The sequence below is a fragment of the Erinaceus europaeus genome, chromosome 9 (assembly GCF_950295315.1).
Source record: "Erinaceus europaeus chromosome 9, mEriEur2.1, whole genome shotgun sequence".
NCBI lineage: Eukaryota > Metazoa > Chordata > Mammalia > Eulipotyphla > Erinaceidae > Erinaceus > Erinaceus europaeus.
In genome coordinates this window covers 93,628,446-93,651,668 of record NC_080170.1, presented here as the reverse complement: position 1 = coordinate 93,651,668, position 23,223 = coordinate 93,628,446, and the positions used below count along the sequence as shown (strand labels likewise).

Below are 23,223 nucleotides of genomic sequence, written 5' to 3'. Positions count from 1 at the left end.
TTCTTTCCTGCTCTCTGTCTTCCCCTCCTCTCTCAATGTTTTCTGTCCTAACAACAAAAACAACAATGGAAAAAAGACGGCCTCCAGGAGCAGTGGATTCATAGTGGAGGCACTAACTCCTAGCAATAGCTCTGGAGGCAAAAAAAAAAACAAAACATCCCCACTAAACTGAATTACCATCTAAACAAGTGCCAAGATCCAAATGATTATTGTTATTCTTGCCCTGAAATATATCAAGGCAGAAACACAGCCTTTGTTTTTACTTCTTTCCATTCTGCCACCATCACCCTAGGCCATACAACAATTCTCTCTTTTTAAAAATTATTTTATTATCTTTATTTATTGGTTAGGGGTAGCCAGGAATTGAGAGAAAATGGGAGGTAAAGAGGGAGAGAGACAGGGAGACACCTGCAGGCCTTCTTCACTGCTTTACCACTTGTGAAGATTTCCCCCTGCAGGTGGGGACCAAGGGCTTGAACCTGGGTCCATGTATATTGTAACATGTATATTCAACTAGGTGCACTGCACCTGGCCCCCCACAATTATTTCTCCATGAAGCCATTATAATAGCTTCTTGACTCCTCTGCCAGCATTCACCTGACTCTCTAGTAACCTCTCTCCCATACCCCAGTCAAAGAAAGCTTTTTTTTTTAATACCAGAATACTGATTAATTCTGGCTTGTTGTGGTGCTGGAGATTGAACCTAGGAATTTAGAACCCCAGGAATGAAAATTGTCTGCATTACCATGGTGCTGTCTCCTCAGGACATAGGAAGATTTTCTGTAGGATAATTTGGTAATGGTACTTCCCTGTTTGAAACCTGCTGAGTGGTTGCCCTATATTTTCAAGATAAATACAACACCCCTTTATCAAAACCTATTATAGCTGTATGGTGATTATCTCTCCTTCCTTAAATCAAATCACAGCCCCTTTCAATCTCTTTGCCCACTATAACTTAGTCATCTTGTTAATGTTCTTTGTTGTTCATGTTCCTGCTTTAGCAAGTAATATGTGCATAGCATGGAGGTGTTTTCCCTCTCCTTTTACGGAAATTCAATCCTAAAAGTTGTCACGGATGTTATCCCTGTAGTCTTAAGCAAACTAAAATTTCCTATTAGGAAATTCATGTAATCAAATCCACACAGTAGTAGTTTATATTTGTCTGTATAATTGTTAGCTTGTCTGTCTCCATCACTACCTTATAAATCCAGTGTGGCAGGGACCATACGTACTTTAGTTCACAGTTTAATAGTCCTCTGCAGCAGGCATACAGAATGGTAGGTGATAGGTTATTTTATATATATCTCAAAATAAGTACAAGTCTCTATATTTAACATTTAAAAGGTATCATTCCAACACCTGTGCACACTTCAAGTGTGCAATCACATTTATGTTTTTAACTCCTCGTAAAACAGCCCAAACAAATCTGAAGTCTTGAAACCACATCGCAAAGAAAAAAGTAAAAATCAGCACTGGAAGAGATAGGACTATAAAAACTGCATTTATATTACAAACACTGTAATTTTGATGTAGAGTTGAATAAATATTTGCTGAATTTATAAATTTGTACAATCAAGGGGTTCTGTAAATTTTAAACTCCTCTTACAAATGCCTAGTGATAAAGGTGTTGTTTGTCATCTACTATAATTGGAATGTTACTGTGGCTGAGTGTAAGTAAAATGGCCTTTAAAAAAAACATACATTCAAATGTGTTGCATGATTCATAGTAAAATCGTCAGGGTTACAGACAGATCTGGCTTGATTTCTATATCCTAAAGGAAATATTTAGGATCAAATGTCAGCATTCTAGAGAATTAGATTTCAAACATTTTAATAAAATGATCTACCCTTATATGAAGTGAGGGAAGGTTGCCTCAGAAGGCAATGAGTATACATGACTAGAGATTCTCAAGAAGAGTCTATACACCATTTGCAAGATAACATAAAAGGATATTTATTTATGTAATGCAACTATTATTCAGGAAACTCCTTCTGAAAGAACCATACCTAAAAATCTTGTCTCCCACAATGCTTACATAGCATACTATCTTGCAAAGAACAGAATATCAAATTTGCTGATCAAATCTGTGCTTATTAGGGGTTGGATGAGGTACGTCTGGTTAAGTGTACATATTGCCAAGCACAAGGACCCATGTTCAAGCCTTCTCCCACCTGCCAAGGGAAAACTTCACAAGTAGCGAAGTAGTGAAGCAGTGCTGCAAGTCTGTCTGTCTACGTCTCTCTCTCTCTTTCTGTTTTTCTCTCCCCCTCTCTACCCCTACGTCCTTTTTGTGCCTTAACTTCTCTCTGTACTACCAAATAAAATAAAGCTAAAAAAAATTTGTATTTATTGCTTTATTATTGTATGGCACTTCATTTGAATAATATACACAATCGCCCTTTAATCATCCTTTAAGTACGATTTTTCTTTGTAGAAACAATAAAAAGGCATTTGAAATTAGATTTGATGATTAAGACAGATAAATTAGGCAACAAATCTGGGCCTACAAAAGATTTAAAATATCAGTGGAAGATTACTTATAATATTTAATTATTTATTTTTGCCTCCAAAGTTATCGCTGGGGCTTTGTGCCAGCACTACAAATCCACTGTTCTTAGAGGCCATTTTTTCCATTTTTTTTAAGGATAGGACAGAGAGGAGAAGAAAAAGATAGACACCTATAGACCTATTCATCACTTGTGAAGTGGCCCCTTTCAGGGGGCAACCCGGGGTCTCAAACCAGGATTCCTGCACAGGTCCTTGTACTTCATACTATGTGCGCTTAACCCAGTGCCCAGCCTCCCTTTACTGATAATCCTTAGGACTGAAACTAGCAGAGGGTAATTGATCATCCAGTTGTAGGAGTTATTATTGTAGGGTAGTTACTGCAAACTGAGTCTGAGGACAAATTCTCACAAAGAAATCAAGGTGATGTGCAGGGGAGATAGCAGAATGATTCTACCAAGAGACTCTCAGGCCTGAAGTTCCAAAGTTCCAGGTTCAATCCCCTGCACCACCATAAGACAGAGATGAACAGTGCTCTGAGATAAATAAATAAATAAATAAATAAATAAATAAATAAATAAATGTGAGGGAGTCAGGCAGTAGCGCAGCAGGTTAAGCACACGTGGTGCAAAGCTCAAGGACTGGCTTAAGGATACGGGTTTGAACCCCCAACTCCTCAACTGCAGGGGAGCTGCTTCAAAGGTGGTGAAGCAGGTCTGCAGGTGTCTTTCTCTCCCCACTTTCTGCCTTCCCCTCCTCTCTCCATTTCTCTCTAGCCTATCTAACAATGATGGCATTAATAACAACAACAATAATAACTACAACAACAAGGGCAACAAAAGGGAAAATAAGTAAACAAAAAAATCAAAAATAAATAAATAAATAAATAAATGTGACACACTAAGAATGAATCAGTACATACATGATCATCTGAAAATTCTGGAGTGTTATATCTATTAAAATCAATCTCAACAGTTAGTTGTATTTTAAACATGTAAAACAAGTTTAGAATGTATTCTTATTTTTTTCCCAGGACTTTCCTCTAGGGGTGCCTACCTATATGGAATTCAACTTTGCATGTTTACCATAAAACATTATATACAGAAACCTCAAGAGTAAGGCTTTACTTTTATTTTATTTTTAGATAGAGCAAGAGAAGCTAATCAGCAGAGAGAGAAAGAAAGAGATTGCAGCACTGAAGCTTTTTTCAGTGTAGTGGGCACTGAGCTTGAAGTTGGGTAATACACATGGCCAAGCAGCACACTATCCAAATGAGCTATTTGTATCTCTTAAATACAGATTCAAAATTCTTCCCTCACCCAGGTATTTTCAGGGACACCTTAGTTGGCTGAAATCTCCATCCCCTGTACTGATGGGCTGGTATTAGCAGTCTGACTTCTGCTTCAAATAGAGCATAGAAGAAAAAATAAAAATTGGGGCTTTGCCCAGGAAGCTCAGATTACAATGTGTAGACTATAATTAGTGTGTTTCTAAAATGTGAACACGAAGCAAATTTTTACTGGATGATATTTCTGAAACAAGTGAATTACTGCATACTTCATGAATAAGAAAGAAAATGGCACCTGGGGACTCCCAGCTAGCTTGATGTTTTCTGGCAAAGTTGCTGAATGTCTCTGTTGTTGAAGTTTCACTTTTTTCTTCATAGACTTGGTCACATTTGTCTCTGAAACATATTCTATATCAGAGTCCATCTCTTCTGTGTTTCTTCTCTGGCCTCTGTGATTTATCAAAAGCTCACAGGATGCAAGAGACTCACGCTTCAAGTCCTTACTTGGAGGCCTGATTTTTTTACCTTTGATAGTTTCCTTAAATAACAAAGAACATATTTTTTAATTTACATTTTTTTCAGTAGCTAGGTTATTTATAGTTACTAGTTACTGTTTCCCTCATAACTTTATAGTACTAGTATATGCATTTTAAATTATTTGTATATATATATTTGCCTCCAGAGTTATTGCTGGGACTTGGTGCCGACACTGCGAATCCACTGCTCCTGGAGGCTGTTTTCCCCCCAGTTTTTGTTGCCCTTGTTGTTATTATTATTATTGCTGTTATTAATGCCGTTGTTGTTGGATAGGACAGAGAGGAAGGGAAGACAGAGAGGGGGAGAGAAAGATAGACACCTGGAGACCTGCTTCACACCTGTGAAACGACTCCCCTGCAGGTGGGGAGCTGGGGGCTTGAACTGGGATCCTTACGCCGGTCCTTGTGCTTTGCACCACTTGCACTTAATCCGCTGCGCTACCGCCCGACTCCCAATTATTTGTATTTTTAAGAGGTTTAAACCAGGACCAAGTCTAGTACCCCACAAGAGTACAATAACAGCATCAGGGGAAGCTCCAGTGTGGTAGTATTTCTACCTCTCTATTTGAATAAAAAAGTGTCTCCCCACCTGCAGAGGGGAAGCTTCGCAAATGCTGAAGCAGGTCTGCAGGTGTCTGTCTCTCTTTTTCTCTCCTTCTCTATCTCCCCTCCCCTTTCGGTTTCTCTGTCTCTATCCAAAATAAATAAACAGCATAAAATGTCAAAAAATAACTTGTCTTGGGGACAGTGAAATGTCATAATACAAGAACCTGGTGACACCAAGTAATAATAACAATTGTTCATTTTTTTACATGTATGATTTATATAACTGAAAAGCTCCAAAAACTCTAAATTTTTCCTCTGAATTTCAAGTAATAGATATTTAAAGTACATAATGTAACTTGACATTCAGCAAACACAAGGAACAATGAAGAATTTGCATATTCAATATATTTCCAGGCAAATATATATGCATAGGTAATATTAATATCTCTTCATTATATTATAATTTCCCCTATAGAATGAATTTTGAAATAATGGAAATATATTAAAATAATTTACATGATTACTATCTCCAGTTAAGATGAATGCTTTAAATTTTTCTTGTTTATGTTTCCCTTTCTGAGTTTTCCCTCTAATAAGAGAAATTAGTGGCAGTCAAAAATATTTGCTGAGGGCCAGCAAAATAGTTGACCTGGATAGCGCGCTGCTTTGCCATGTGTGCAACACAAGGTCAAGTCCTGCCCCCAGTGCATTGAAAGAAGCATTGATGCTAGGGTTGCTTTTCCTCTCTCTTTTTGCTCCCTATCTTGATCTTTCTATCTTATAAAAACTAAAACAAATAAAATAAAAATATCTATTGACACGTTACTTTCTAAGCTTCATAAACTGTGACAGCACTTGGTTCTTTTGGGTCTTGTCACTTCTTTGGGATACAAGACTCAAAAGGTTCAATTCTACATTTAATGACTTACCTTAGTTACTGATGTTTGACAGGTGGCAGTGAAATCCTTGGCCCTTGCTGGTATAAACTGAAGCAACTTTTATAGAAGAAAAATCATGAGGCAAAAGTAAGTAAAAGCAACTTTCAATTGACAAATTACAATGATTTAGTGTTCATTTTCTCAGAGGTTCAATAGTATATTCTAACCAATACTTACTTAAAAGGTAGGTTTCTTTCAATTTAGATAATCTGTCTCAATGTTTATACTAGAAAGGACTGGACAGGATAAAAAAATCCAATTGTTTGTTGAAGCACTACAAAGCAAATATCTTATGAACAATTTCAGGGTGTTATGGTATTAAACACTATCTTCACAGTCCTCATTTTCTCTCTCTGAAGACTTTTATCCCCTGCTTGCAGATTTGTATCTGGAATGAATTCTGACTTTCAGCAATAGTTCAATTTAATTCAAAAAAAAATTTTTTTTCTTTATTGGGGGTATTAGTGATTTACAGTCTAATTAAAGTTCTGGGTCTGAGTTTCAATGAAGTTTTAAGGGCAGACTGACCTTAACTATGTCCCTAACCCTGCCTTGTCCAGTCACTGCCTTGTCCTCAGAGGCATAGCTAGGGAAAGAGGGAGCAGTTCTTTCTGAAAAAAGGAAACACTTCTCGGGTGAATACTTTGTTTATTTACTTATTTATAAAATGAAAGTACTGACAAGACCATAGGATAAGAAGGGTACAATTCCATGTAATTCCCACCACCAGAACTCTGTATCCAATCCCCTTCCTTGAAAGCTTTCCTATTCTTTGACCCTCTGGAAGTATAGAGCCAGGGTCATTATGGGGTGCAGAACGTGGAAAGAAGGTGCAGAAGGGCTTCTGTAATTTCTTCCCTGCTGAACATGGGCATTGGCAGCTAGATCCATACTCCCAGCCTGTCTCTCTCTTTCCCTAGGAGTGAATACTTTGATGTGCTAATTAATATAATAAAATGATTAAGTGTTGACAAAGCACACAGAGAGAAGACAAAGAGCAATGTAGGCCTCAGCACTCAGGTGCAGGCTCACTCCCATGGAACGTAAATTTGGTTAGGGATCTGCTTCATTTTCACTGTGCTACAGTCACCATCATGGTGAAGGTCTAGATTCTCTGGGAATGAAACTTTATTTTGCTCTTGTGAGTATCCTACTTCATAAATTGAGGTTCTGAGTGATTAAGAGCTGGGTTAGGGTCAGGGAGACAGATAATTTGCATACCTAAGGCCACAGAGGTCACAGCCTCAATGCCTGGTGACATTGTATGCCGGAGCTGAGCAGTGTCCTGATCTCTCTCTTATTCTCTATCATGATAAATAAATAAATAAATAAAGTGCACACATTACTATGTGTGAGGATCCGAATTCAAGCCTCAAGTCCCTATCTGAGGACTAGAGTAGAAACTTCACAAGTGGTAGAGCAATACCACAGATATTTCTCTTTCTCTCTCCTTCTCTCCCCTCCTCCTCTCTCTCTCTATCATTAAAAAAGATTTTAAAAAATGGCCACAGAGAGTAATGGAGTTGTCATGTACGTACTGAACTCCAATGATAACCCTGGTGTCAAAACAAATACCTACCTATATTTTTAACTGAAAAAAAAAATAAATCAATAAATATTTTTTACCAAGAGTAATGCCAGCTGGCTGCTGAAAATTTTTACAAGTAGAATGACTTGCATAAATGTGAAGAAGGTGGAATTTTTTCCTTCTATCCTGAGATCCAAATGTTCCTTGATATCATCTTGGCAATTTCTGGCAATTCATTATTAACACCTACACCCACTCTCAACTTGTACTTTCTAGTTAGTTCACTCTTTCTTCTGATGAGTAATATTACTAAACATCCACACATCTAAGATAAGCTACACTTGGCTCACCATTACTCTCAATCCTACCAAGCAATGTAGATTTCTCCACTAAGCTATCTTTGTTTTGTTTTGTTTTGTTTACCAGAGCATTGATCAGCTCTGGTTTATGGTGGTGCATGACACTGAACCTGGGACTTGGGAGCCTCAGACATGAGAGGGTTTTTTTGTTTTGTTTTGTTTGTTTTGTTTTTCTTCACAACCATTATGCTACCTACCCCTGCCACCCTAAGCTACCTTTTAAATCTAAACTTTGTACTAGTATCAATTCATCACCCTTTGCAAAAGATTTTATCATCTCTTGATTGATTTCTTACAACCTACTCATTTTATTGCTTCTAGTTCAGAATCTTCTCTAGATTCATCACAACTACTTACTACACAATATTATTCCCTTCATTAAAATAATGAAGAGGAGGAAGAAAGAAATATGGGGTGGGGAAGAAATGTCAAAGTTGAATGTATATTATTAAAATCACCTGGTGAGCATTCAAAATATTGAAGAACATTGAATACTTAAAAACTATGAAGTTCTAATTTAATTGTGTAGGATGGGACTTGACATCAGTATTTATTAAAGCTCTTCAGTATGCAGTCAAGAATGATAACCACCACGACAGAAAACAGTATCACGAGACCGGGTGGTGGTGCACCTGGCTGAGCACACACATTACAATGCTCTGGTTCAAGTTCCTAGTCCCCACTTGTGGAGGGTAAAACATTGCTGCAGGTGTCTCTCTGTCTCTCTCCCTCTTAATATTCCCCCTCTCAATTTCTTTCTGTCTCTATCCAAAAGAGAGAAAGAAAGAAAGATGGAAAAAAGAGGTAAAAGAAAATACAGTATAATTCCTTTATTTCTTACTATGTGGAATGTCATATAGTGGCCATTCATTTCAAGCTTATTATATGGTACTTAACAGCACTTAGTATGCATACAAATACTTTTTAATTGGTTGCATTTAAACTTTGTAATTCCTCTTATAGGCTATTTTAAGGTGGTGTGAAGTCAGTTTAATGCATATGTACACAAATACAAACATACACACATATACACATATGTACACAAATAAACGCAGAAAGAGAGATGTGGAAGACTCCATTTATTCTATAAAAATTAGCATACACACATCCAAGGGAACAGAGATCCAGAAACAAGGTGGTAGGCTAGGGCATGATTTCTCTGACTAGGTCCAGGCTGTGGAGGTGTCTGCCTGAAGGGTCCCTTTCTTCTCATAAACACCTTATTTCAGTAGCTCTAGAGACTGGACACACACTGTGTGTATCTATGGCTAGACTGCTTGGCTAGATTGCCAAGCTAATTTAGTTTAAGTCTAATCGATTAGAGAATGCATGGTGCCTTCTTTAGTTACTTCAGCTAGGATTCCAGGTTTATTAGGTCTAAGTCTAATCACCAAGGACTACTGGTACTATTACTTTGAATTATATAATTGCCCCTTGCTTCTGGATACATTTACACCTGTGCCCAGTACCCTAAACCCTAACCTGTATCTAGTATCTGTAACTATGTTGGATGATGTGCCATCTAACATGGTTGTTACCATGTGTTAGGAAAGACCTCACCAGGTCGAACTCCGTACTCTCTAAAGACAGAATGTACTTGTTCAAATGCCCTTGGAATAGTTGACAGAATGACTAAATTCTAGCACAAAAGGTCTGTTAGAGATAATTTGTCAGTGTCTATCAAAATTACAAATACACATACCTTCTGATTAATTTACAATTAAGGATTAAAGCATATACAACGGGGAAAGTACATTTTCTTCAATAAGTGGTACAGGGAAAACTTGACAACCACAAGCAAAAGGATGAAATGACTATCTTATACTATTTAAAAATAATTAATTCAAATTAAGTGCTTCTATGGCTCCAGATGATGAGGTGGAGTGATATTGACCAATAGGATTATTATTAAGTGAGTCAGTCTCTCGTTCTTGTTCAACTTTTGTAGTTCTCTCTTTATCCTATGGCCTTAGACTATCTCTCAGTTGTCTAAGCAGTGAGTGTCATTTGTTGAACCCACCCAGAATTAGCTTTTTGGGATCTGCCTTATTTGGGCCTTACTATCTGAGGGGATCTGGGTTCAAACTCTCAGACCTGATTTGCAAAAAACAAACTTCACAAATGGTGGCGAAGAGCTGTATCCCCTCCCCCCCATAGAAAAAAAGAAAAGGAGAAAAAGTAGTTACTGATCCCCTCACATAATATGGTATGTGCTCTACTCCAGGACATTTATATTCAAGTTATCAAACAAGTTTTAGTCTTAATTCTATAGTTAAATACAGTCAATACTTTGTAGTCCCTTGCTATCAAATTTACAGATATTGTTAACTCAATTTCAAATTATTTGCTGCAAGTATGTCAAAATAGTTGATTTCTTTATACTGATTTGTGCCCTGTAACTTTTCTAAGCTCATGTCATTTGTTCTGTAACTTTTTAAAAATAGGTCCCAACATGATTTTGTGTACAGACTATTACATTATAGAATAAAATGTTTTCTCTTTCTTTGAAATTTGATTTCCTTTTATCTCTTTATTCTACCATTGTCTAGAATTCTCTAATACAATGCTAAATTAGAGTTGTAAAAAAAAAAAAAAAAACCTTGCCTAATTACTGATCTTAGGGAAAGATATTTATTCTTTTATTAATAAGCATGGTTTTAGCTATAAATGCTTTGCAGATTCCCTTTTCACATGGAGGGATTTCTGTTTGCGATTTGTTGAGAAATATTATATAAGAAATTAGTGCATTTGCTTATTCTGTCATTCATAACTTATTTTGAGTGGATACTCCTTATAGAATCTTATTTTTATACTATAAACTTACAGATTGTCATGGTCATATATTAACATTTTTCTTTTGTGTGTGTGGTCTATCATTTAACTAAAGCTATTAATAGTTCATTTTGGGCTGTCTCACTATAAACATTAGGTTTTCCAGGAAGAGAACTTCACAAAACCTCTTTTCATCTCGACAAACACTGCTTCTGGAAATACTGCCATTTCTGAGCACTTTTATATGCTTTCTACATCTTCTATGTCTGCTGCTCAAAGGAGATCCCCAAGGAATGTTTTCTCCTGGTTATTGCAAACAATGGCTATAGCTTTTCCACTGTAAAGTACAACTTTCTTCACTAAGTATATCTGTATTGATTCTTTAGATGTGTGAATGCTGGCTGCTTTATTCCATTTCTTTCCCCTTCCTCCTGTGGATTCCCCCTTGTTATCTTGACAGCATTGAGCAGCTCTAGCAATATTTTGATATTTATCTCTCAGTGTGACTGAATTTAAGTTTGGATTTTCCTGTTTTCTATGTTGCACTTAAAAAAAACTTCCAGAAAAGTAATGAGAATATGATGCCAAGCATCCATAGCCCACATTTATGCCAAAAGCCTCCGCTCACACCTTCACTTCCTTTTACCATGGTATGTATCATGCTGTCTTATAGCTACAGGTTAACATCTGTATCATAGGAGACTGTGATACAGACCTGCTTCACCACCTGTGAAGCCACCCCACTGCAGGTGGGGAGCTGGGGGCTCGAAGCGGGATCCTTACGCCTGTCTTTGTGCTTCTGCCATGTGTGCTAAACACATTTTTATATAGTGCCTAGTGCAACTCTTAGAACTTTATAGGTACTCAATGAAATGTTTATAACTGACAGGATAAAAAAAATGTGCCTAGACCCTGTTGCTCACCTCTTCCATAGCTGAAACATCGCCACTATTCTGCATTCAAAAGGTGACTACATCTTTGCTACTTGTCAGATAGTATCACTTACAGATACTTTATATTAAATACCAGTGCATATTTTCTACTGATGTCTGCTCACTCTGAGATGAATCTTTTTCTTAACATGGCAGAATTGATTGAGCCTAGATTAGTAGTAATATATAGTAGAGCTAAATTATTTGGGTTTTTTGCATGATTATTATTTTTTTAAATACAGTAGTTTTTATATGTGTAACATTTCTCAGTTTTTCACATAACAATTCATCCCCCACTAGGTCCTCCTCTGCCATCATGTTCCAGGACCTGAACCTTCCTTACCACCATCCCAGAGTCTTTTACTTTGGTGTAATATACTGACTCTAGTCCAAGTTCTGCTTTGTGTTTTCCCTTCATAGCAGCACAATTTGTAATAGCCAAAACCTAGAAGCAACCCAGGTACCCAACAACAGATGAGTGACTGAGTAAGTTGTAGTATGTATACAGAATGGACTACTACACAGCTATTAAAAATGGTGAATTCACCTTCTTCACGTTCATCTTGGATGGAGCTTGAAGGAATCATGTTAAGTGAGATAAGTCAGAAAGAGAAGGATGAATATGGGATGATCTCACTCATAGACAGAAGTTGCATCATTATTTTTAAGTAGAGGCACAGGAGTAAAGTGAAGGAGACCACAGCACTGAAATGTCCTTCAACGCGGTGGAGTGTGGACTTGAACTTGGACTGTGTACATGACAAAGCAGTATACACTTCAAGTGAAATATTTTGAGGGGCCTAGGTTTGCATAAATTTTTATGCCAGTTTAATATAATTAGATACACAGGTTTTTTTGTTATATAATGTTATTGTATTGACTCTTGACCTCTACTACTATTTACATCTCTAGGGATGTAAATTAAAATGTTTTAATTCCATATCTCCTTTATATTAGTTTTAATTTGTTGTGACCCAACAGGAGTTTGGGGCTATTAGCACACAAATGACGTCACCGTGAGGTGGGACAAACAGAGAAGGAAATGTATAAAAGCATGGGACTTTGAGCAGGTCGCACTCTTTTGGCTGCTGCTGCTTCTCCTGGTCAGATGCATCTTGGCAGAGGTGCACCAGGTATCCGCCATGGCTACTTCTCCTGGGAACTAAACATGTGTGACTCTGATAGTCGGTAAACTTTCAGACCTCTCTATAGCCATGAGCAACCTTTACCAGAGCTGATAATTGTTTATCTTTATGGGACTAAATCTTTGATAACTATACTCAGACTTTATGGACCTAGTGTACTCTTAACCCTTGATGATGGCTCCTTATTTTACCTTTTATCTGTTTCACCCTAATAAACCTTGTATTGTTTAAACCAGTTACCAGCTCCCCACTGTGAATCCTTTTACACACAGCAGTGGCCCCCACTAGCCCCATTTCAAGTTAAATAACATTAATTTTTTTATCTTTATCTTTCCAGATAGATTGAGATACAGACACCACAACATCAAAGCTTTCTTCAGTGCTGTGGGTCCCAGCCTTGAGTCTGGATTGTGCACATGGCAAAGTTCTATTATAGTTAATTAATAATTTCACTGTTTAAAATAAATATTGGGTCCCCTTATTTTGTCTACCTGAGCCTTATTTTTGCTTTTTAAATACTTATCTTTTTCTAATACAAAAATTAACATTTTTTCTGACCATATAAGCCAGCAACCACTCTCCCTAGTAGTTAATGAAAGAAATTGAAAAATTAGTATATCCTCTTAAAAAGAAAGAAAAAGAAAAAAGACACGCAACAATTTTAAAAGAAAATTCTGACTCACATACTTAATAAGTAGTTAGTAACTAAGAAGAGCATCTTTCTATCATCACCACCACCTTTTAATTTTTTTAAATTATTTTATATTTTTCTTTTTTTATATGACTACAAATTAATAGGAGTGTACATAAACACCACTCCCACTACCAAAAGACTGTGTTCCACCCCCTCCCCCTTCCCCTCCCACCCCATGCAGCTGAACATCCAGCATCACCTTTTTATATCACCATCAACCTAGGAAGCTTCTTAATGTCAGTATTTACTTATAACCTCTTCCAGGTGAGACTGTTACTATTTATTTACAAATTTATGAAGTCCTGATTGAATCAACAAAAGTTGCATGAGATGAAGTAGCTCTAGCAAGAAGAACAGAGACAAAACAAAACAAACAAACAGACAGAGATCCTTAGCTCAAGAATTAAAGAACGTTTTAGATGCAAAAGGATCATATGGGGCACTAGGAAATAATGTAAATGTAAATAATGATCTCTTTCTTTTTTAAATGTTTATTTAATAATGTATTTTTCTTTTTTTAAAGCTTTTTAAAATTTGCCTATTATTGGATAAAGATAGAGAGAAATTGAGAGGGGAGGAGGAGATAGAGAGGGCAAGAGATAGAAATACCTGAAGCCCTGCGTCACCACTCATGAAGTTTTCCCCCCCACAGGGGGGGCTCAGGGGCTTGAACTAAGGTCCTTATGCATTGTGTGCGCTTAACCAGGTGCCCCACTACCTGGTCCCTAAGTGAGGTTCTCTTACTGTTCTCATACAGGTCACTCAAAAATCACAAATTTGGGGACACAGGATTTAGTTGTGGATATGGTGTAAAACTATACACTGAAATCTTACAACCTTGTTACCCACTATTTAGTCACAAAAAAAGATGGGGGGGGGATCACAAATTCACGTACCTGAAAGGCATTAGATTCTTCTTTCTTTTTTTTAAATATTTTATTTATTTATTTATTTTTATTTATTTATTTATTCCTGTGGTTGCCCTTGTTGTATTATTGTTGTAGTTGTTATTGATGCCATCGTTGTTGTATAGGACAGAGAGAAATGGAGAGAGGAGGGGAAGACAGAGAGGGGGAGAGAAAGATAGACACATGCAGACCTGCTTCACCGCCTGTGAAGCGACTCCCCTGCAGGTGGGGAGCCGGGGCTCGAACCAGGATCCTTATGCCGGTCCTTGTGCTTTGCGCCACCTGCGCTTAACCCTCTGCTCTACAGCCCGACTCCTAGATTCTTCTTTCTAACTTCACATATTAGTAGATTGTTGGACTGAAAAGAACTATCGTTGTGTTCCTTTCTGAGCAAATACTACCAAACCTGGGATCTTGACTAGAATTACAAGTTGGGGAATTTAATTTAATTTAATAATTATGAGAAAACATCTAAAGAGGTTTTACCCAGAGAAAAAATTCCAGAGAAATTTACCTACCTACAGGGGCAGATGGTTTACATTTTAAACACAGAGAGCTCTAGGACCATGGAAACACTGCCTGCACTGTAAAGGTGCAGAAGCTAGATTCCAAAAGTTAAGAGTGCAAACTCAGGATCCTTCCCAGAGAGCTAAGATGTATGTGCATTTGGGCACTGGGGGATGGGAGAGGTGACTGTTTCTATCCTACATAAATGTGTCATTTCTTTTTGGCTGGTAGAACAAACTCTGGTATGTGCAGAAAGACTCAACCACTACCCCAGGGGTGGAACATGAACAAAGGGAATTAACATTAATCTGCTATAACCAGAGAATAATTGCCTCTGCTCCAGAAAACTCATGTTAGATTTCAGAATAAAACTAATTAACTATAAAGTTAAAAAAATTAATAGTTTGCCAATAATGATGGGCAACTAGCACTCATAAACTCTAAAATTTATTGGGACTTTACTGGGCTAGTGGGTTACTAGGATCAAGAACTAGAGACATCATATAGGACTGAGGTTTGTTACTCACAAAGAACAGCCCTGGTGCCTCAGCCTTCTCTAAAGGACTTCTAAGCCCCTCTTCTTCAGTAAAGTTTTCAAAAGCCACCCTTTCATGCTCTGAATCTGTTTAATAAAGACAGAGGTCCTTAAAAAGAAAAAAAAATACCGGGGCTATATGATTACTATTAGTTGTTAATTTCTCCCACACAGAAGAACTACCCACCTACACTGAAGGCCGAGTAATTAGTAGTTCAAATAACTTTAAGCTAAAAATCAAAGCAGTGTTTCAGATGGAGCACAACTTCTCTTTCTTCAGTAGCCTTCACAGAGAGGCAGGTGTTTAGCAAGAGTGAAGGGACTGAAGCCAGACCACACCGGCCAAAAGTCACAGCTGTGCAGTTTCCTAACTCCTCCTTCAGAGAGTTACTTTCCTATGATCCAGTTTCCTCATCTAATAAAAAAAGGGAATCATAAAGATCATCGGATAACTACGAGGACTACACGAGTCAGTACAATTTAGCTATTTCAAACAGTGGCACAATTTGAATGTTATTGTCATGAAACCTATTGCACAGATGAGGAATCCATTAAACTTCCTCATGTATGTATTAAGAACAGTTATGGAAATCATTCAAGGTAGTTTTAGAATTTGCCAAAATACATTATTGTGGACATGTTGATGAATAAACTGGAGAGTAGAAAGGAGCTGGAAATATGGGAAACATTTTATATTTTACTACAAAAAAAGGAAAAAAGAAAAGAGCCCTGTGGTAGTCAAATGCACAAATAGGCAGAATCAGTGGCAAAATAAACCATAAATAGAGCTTAACCTTTACGCTACCTCCCTTCCCTTACACAGGTTCTTTCCACGTTGCTGTCCCTAATTGCATGTTTATAATTTTGTACTTTCTTTTTGAAAGAGGGTTCCAGAATTTGCATAAACGTTAGGACCCACCAAATTAGATATCCTCTTGTACAGAAACACTTAAAATAATATTTGCTTGTCAGAAAAACTGTGATGTATTTTTCTGCTTTTTTATGCAAAAATGTGTCATGACTTTTCCAATGAGTCAGTATTTCTTTTCAAATGCCAGAATAATTATTAGTGGTGCTTGATAAAAGAACTTCTTGAGAATTTTTTTTAATATAGGAGAAATAATTCTAGACCACTGCAAAGCAAAAGCCATGAGAATACATTTAGTTCACTAGGAATAAAACAGTATTCCCAGGTGTACTAAGAGAGCTCTTTCATTAGTAGGAGGAACTCATCAGGCAAATGGCCTGAAGGAGAGAGGAAATTAAAACACACGCCGGCAATGGGCACGGTGGAAAATACTACTCAAATGAAACCAAGTTTGAATTTTATTTGAGCCTGTAGGGCTGAGGATTGTGGAAGGGACATGATTCAGACCAAAGCTATGACTAGGAGGAACAAGGTATAGTATGATTTTAACAAGGGGCTCATAATATGGGATTCAAGTTCAATATCAGAAAAGTCATTAAATGCAGTTTTTCTACTGCATTTGAACTGCAGGTGTAGGTACAGAATAAGTGAGGAGATAGTTCTAAGGAAATAAGAAATGGAACTTGAGCTTAGTGAGGATTCAAGAGCATTAGTTCTCAGAACTACAGGCTTCCTTCAGGAAAAATCAATAAGTAGCCTGCTTTGGGGAAAGAAAAAAAAGTATAAAATATCTGTAAATATATATATATATCTGTACCTTACTGACCAGAGTCAGAGAATAGGCCCTGAGGTACATTCAGGAAGCTAGTTCTTGTTCCTGGGTAGCATGCGCACTAATTGACAGCTGCTGATACATACAATGCAAGAGATTAAGAAAAGTTTGTAGGAAAGAAATCAAGTGGGTATACTTGTATTGAAACCCAAATCAGTATTTTCTCCAGTGAAAGTCATTTCAAGTAGCATACTCAAGCCTCTACTCTCTTCACCTTTTGCAGATAAGAGATAGAAATAGCTGACATACAGAGCAAGGGAGTGTGTAGTAAGACTACCTGCTGCTGTCAAAGCTCTGTCATTCTCTTAGAAGGAAGACTAGTTCTTTCTGGACTCTCATTCCTATTATCCCCCTTCAGCAGCACTGTTTGGTTATTTCTGTGAAATTCAGGAGCAGACCATAAGGAACCTCTGTTTCAACCTTTAGGACAAATGAGGCTACATTTATGAAGCCAGGGGTAGTGACTAACCTGAGTTTCCCACACCACTCCTTTCCTTGATCTCTCTCTAGCTGCTGGTGCAGTCCTGATGTGTTTAGTAAACTAAGAATTATATTGTGTCAAATAATAAGACATCAGCTTCTCAAAAAAGTATGAGAAAGAAAATAATTTGGACAATGATTTCAATAAACAAGTTAAACATTTTCTGCAGACATCTACTGTGCCCAGTTCTGGGTCAGGTAATATAATATACATAATACATAATATAAAGAATACATGATACCTGCCTTCAAGAAATTTTTTTTCCTCCCTCCCTCTCTTGCACTCTTGTTCAAACATGTGCTTTTTCTTTCTAGATTTCTTTCTTCTTTTCCTCTACCTTCTTTCCCTCCTCCTTCCCTCTCCTTCCCCCCTCTTCTCCCCTCCCTTTTTTTCCCCCTTTCTTTTTCTCTTTCTTTCCTCTTTACCCCTTCTTTATTGTTGTCACTGGGGATTCAAAGCTCCAGGGCAAATTTTTCAGAGAGAAAGACAGAGACAGAGAGAAATACAACACGATATTGAAGCTTCCTTCAGTGAGGTGGAGGCCAGGCTTGAACCTGGGTTGTGCCCATAACAAAACAAGTGCACAATTCAAGTGCGCTATCTTGCCCCCAAAGAATTTCTAAAATATTTTATCATCAACAATTGGTTTAGTGTCTCATTTGCTATGCTGGGAACACAGGGCCTACAAGTGTGAATATATTATGCATTATCCCTTTGCAAAAGTAATGCATCGCCACAGAGAAATGAGATCTTTGTTGCAAGAGTAATAAAATAAAATACTTCAACTACAGTGAGTGTAATAGCCTCTTGTTAAACAAGGGTCTTTAGGTGTAATAAATTCTAGATCATGGCAGCTTATGTAAGGAGGCTGAAAAGTATTCTAGATGAATAAATATATTTTCTAAGGCATCTGTCTCTGTAGCTACACAGATTTGAAATCTCAGCAACCTACACAATAATGACACATTAAAAAGATTAAATTCTAAATGGGAAAAAATGCTTTCACATTCTTCATTACAAAGTTGTATTCAGATATGTCATTTCAATTTGAAAAACACAGCTAAAAGTTCAGCCAGCCTTCTTTGTTCTACATTTACTGCTAAAACAACCAATGTGGGAACTGCCAGATTCTACTATTTCATTTTTTGTGTCCACATGAGTACTGCAAAAGAATAGAGTGCTATTGCTGGAGTTCCTTTCCAACAGGCATAGAATTTTCCAAAGGCTATTCATATGATGCAAAGACTTTGAATATGAAAAATGAAATCCAAATATAGGCTCTGTGACCCTACCCAAATGCAACACTTTATTTTGACCAAGTAACAGAACATTTTGGTTTTCTATAATGTAGACAGATGGTAGTAAGTTTATAGACTCAAAGAAATCAACTTAAAAAAACAAAAACCTAAAAACTTTTGTACCTATTTGTGAAGAATTTTACACACATGCAGCCATCCCTTGAATCCTTCATTCAGGAGGGCCAGGTGGTGGAGGGCCAGGTGGTGGTGCACTCAGTTGGCTGCATGTGTTATAATGTGCATGTACCTAGGTGCAAACCTGAGGTTCCCTACTGCAGGGGGAAAGCTTCAGGAGTTGTGAAGCAGTTCTGCAGGAGTCTCTTTTTCTCTCCTCTTTCTACACCCCCCTTTCCTTTCCTCTCAGTTTCTATCCAGTAAATAACAACAACAACAAATGATACTTCAGTTCTGGTAAATACCTATTACATGAAAGATCAGCGAAGATAAAACATGATAAATACTAACACAAAGATAAATTTAAAATGACCCTTCCGAGTCATATTAAGTGAGATAAGTCAGAAACAAAAGAATGAATGTGGGATGATCTCATTCATAGAAAAACAAGAGCAGAAAGGAAAACATAAAACAGACCTTGGACTGGAGTTGGCATATTGCACCAAAGTAAAAGACTTTGGGGTGGGGAGGAGGGTTCAGGTCCTGGAACATGATGGCACAGGAGGACCTAGTGGGGGTTGCACTGTTATGTGGAAAACTGGGAAATATTACACATGTAAAAGCTACTATATTTTACTGTCGATTGTAAACCAATAACTCCCCAATAAAGAAATTTTATAAAAAATTTTAAAAGAATGGCCCTTCCTTTTGAAAAGTGTAGAGTCTAATATAGGAGGCAGATCAGATACAAAAATAAATACAATACAGGACAGAAAATAAAACATACTTTAAGAAAGACATGCATTAATTATGAAGAAAATGGGGGAAAGGAGATAGTTTTAGAGGCAGGAAAATGAGAGAATACTTCATACAGACATAACATTAGTTTTACATCTTGGAAGACCTGAAGGAGAAGAGACAACTTCACAGAAGACAGAAGAAACAAGGATATTCAGAAAAGCACAGAGAAAATGTGAAAGAATTACAGAATAGCTCGGTGGGGGAATCATACAGAGAATAAGTTATTAATGCCAGAAAGGTGACTACTGTCATAATAGAAAAATTTGGATTCTAATATAAGAAATGATTATTAATCAGAAAAGGTTATTCCAGAAATACTTAAATGACATATAAACAATACAGTACACGCTGGATGAACATACTGGTTGTATAAACACACTACTCACTAATAATATTTATATTTGTGCAAAGGTAAATATAGTGAATGCTTAACTCAAGGAATTAATTTACAATCTATCTTATGATGATCTAACAATTGGATTTAAAGTGGTATATGAAAACTCTGAATAAAATCTCCTGGGTCTATATTCTTAGTGCATAATAGTGACATATTTGCCACTGCCATAATATAGAAGGTATAAGAATCTAAGACGTGTGCTAAATTGAGAAAGGAAAAAAAATCGAGGAAAGTCCTCAAATGCAAAAAAGCGGGGACAGAGGGTTTATCTATAATTTTTTTAAAATTCCTGTCCAGGTTGACTGAAAAAGTAACAGTTATCCAAATAATTTGCCACCTAGAAGATGAGCAATCAAGGATGACAGAATGAAAATGATAATGCTTCACCATTTGACCACTAGGTGGCACTTGTCACTTGGTAGAGAAAGCAGGAGGGAAAGAATGAGCTGGAAGCAGATTACTCATTAATCTGTTCAGGAAGAAAAAAGAATGGCATAGACTAATTCAGAAGCACAATTTATAGAGAGAGGGTCCTGGCTTGCCAACACAGCTTATTTATTACAAATTGAATCTGAGCTCTCCAATTAAGTTTACTGAACTTAAATATTTCTCTTCATAAATAAATATGATTTACTTGTTGCCTTTGTAAATGTTCTTATGTCCTTTTCTGTCTGTATGTATCCTGTGGACAGATCCATGCTGGAATTAAGTTAAAAAGGAAACAAATTTCAACTTCATCATCTAAAGATGTGTGACTTTATTGAAGTTATTTCATTCCATTAGCTTCATTCTTCCCATTTATTATATTTGATACAACTATTTGAAATGTTACAGAGATTGAATTACATACCTTCTGTGGAAGTGACAGCTTTGAGTCTAGCTACTTAATTTTCTCCTGGCAGATAATGTAATCATTGGGATACCTTTGTTAACCCCAAATAATTCACTCTGAGTATTCTCTAACTAGGGCATCCTAAGTCAGATTTTGCTATTTACACATCAGTCACGGATCTGAATGATAACTGCTGATTTCTGATATTATCAATAGTGTCACCATGCTACTATTATTCTATCTACCTGGTTGTCAGTGATACAAAACCCAGGAGTACAGAATCTAAGATTCAGAGATGTCTTTGATGTACCTAGTCAATGATTCATTTCCAAATTAGAAAGCCTCCTTCTATGAAAGCTGGAATGAAAAAAGAAAGAAACAAGTGTGTGAAGATCTAGGCAGTGTCTACATTTGTTTCCCAGATCTCATCAATGTAGGAAAATAGAACAAGAAGAGGACAAAAAATAAGCACCTGGGATACATCTCATTATTTCCCACTAGTGAGAGAGGTACCATCAATAGACACTGTGAATCACAGTAACATACTAGCTAGTTCTTGATTTCCAAATGATATCTAGCCTACACTTAAATTGTATCTGGGGGCGGGCAGTGGCACACTCACTAGAACTCACATGCTACAGAGCACAAGGATACGGGTTCAATCCCCTGGGAGATGAGCACATCTCCATCAGGAAACTTCAAAAGTGGTGAAAAATAAATTATAATACAGGGCAGAAAACAAAACATACTTTAAGAAAGGCATGCACTAATTATAAAGAAAATGGGGAAACAGTGCTGCAGGTGCTTCTCTCACTTTCTCTACCACTCTTCCCTCCAACCACTCTCCATGTCTATTAATTCTCCCTCTATTTACCCTATCAATAGATCATAACACACAATGTAGATGCCATTTTCCTTATAACTTTCTTTCTTTCTTTTTTTTTTTTTTTAAGTGAAACTGACCTCACTATCCTTTAGTATTATACAATATTATACTTTGGACTGCCAGTATTATCTTAGAATGGTTGATAATTTCTTATATAATTTAGTCCAAAAACAGACTGCATATTGTCTGATAATGTGTTTTATTGACTCATTCAACATCTCTATACTAATTACAACACACAAGGTATATTTTAGGCAAAATAGAGATTCTCAGTAAATAATATTATGACTTCCTGAAATCATGGAGTTTATATTCTGAGTTACTCCATGTTGTCCACAGTGCCCCAAGGTATAGAACCAAGAGTAAGTATGTGTTCAATTACCATCTCAAAATGAACTGGTTGCCCACAGTAGAATGGACCTTAACCTAAACTTTGCATGACTACAAAAAAACAGCTTTGGCTAAGGGCACCGAATGCTGAAATTATGTTAAAAATACTAGGATTATTTTCATAAAAACAAGCAGGGTACGGTTTCTCATGTGCTTTGAGCTGATGGGAGTAGATTTCTATTTATGTGCTGTTAACTTTTTTTTTATATTTGAAACAGATTGAATCTATGGTTCTAGTTCAAATTTTTATGAAATAAAAGGACACTTAGAAATGATTATGGCAGAGATCTATTACTCCACCTGCTATGATTAAAACTTTTACCACAAATGAATAAAGCATCCCAATTATAAACAAACAAAAAAGGCAATTAAAGTCTTTTGATTTCATTGGTACTATTTTTTAAAAATATTTATTTATTTATTATCCCTTTTGTTGCCCTTGTTGCTTTTTATTATTGGTGTAGTTATTATTGTTGTTGTTATTGATGTCGTTATTGTTAGATAGGACAGAGAGAAATGGAGAGAGGAGGGGAAGACAGAGAGGGAGAGAGAAAGATAGACACCTGCAGACCTGCTTCACCACCTGTGAAGCGACTCCCCTGCAGGTGGGGAGCCGGGGGCTCAAACGGGATCCTTAAGCTGGTCCTTGTGCTTCATCCGCTGCGCTATGGCAGTACTCCCCATTGGTACTATTAATAGTCAAGGGTCAACTGTGACTGAACTGAAAATAAAAGATCACTAGAGATAGTAATAAAAATAAAGTCAGTTTAGGATGTGCTGAATGTCACAAAAATATAGAGTGTTAAAGAATCAAGTCATTCCATATTGGAAATTTCTGACTTTATTTTTGTGTATTGAAATAACCACAGACTGTGATAACTTTATTTTGTGTCTCTGTTACCAAATCTTAGAAACTCTAAGGCTGTAGAAAGCTAAGCTGTTGGGAAGTGGAGTATGGGAAAGAGATGTTTAAAACTTTTACAAAATGTTATATCTAAGGGAGATTGTTATATCTAAGGGAGATTTTGATACTAAAGGGGGAGGTTATGATCCCAGATGATGGCTGACTTTGCATACAGACCCTTAGCAAGGTTAAGGGAATTAACAAAGTGAAACTGACACAAGCTTGG

General features: G+C 36.9%; 1 protein-coding gene across 1 annotated transcript in view; it reads right to left on the bottom strand.

Moving 5' to 3' along the window:
• The window catches only part of MORC1 (MORC family CW-type zinc finger 1), a 167,818-nt gene that overhangs the window by 50,680 nt on the left and 93,915 nt on the right, over positions 1-23,223 (bottom strand). The window contains exons 18-19 of the mRNA XM_060197115.1: positions 5,806-5,871; positions 4,090-4,332 (exon numbers count right to left, since the gene is read on the bottom strand). Coding sequence (XP_060053098.1) covers positions 4,090-4,332; positions 5,806-5,871 — 309 coding nt within the window. The remainder of the gene's footprint in view (positions 1-4,089; positions 4,333-5,805; positions 5,872-23,223) is intronic.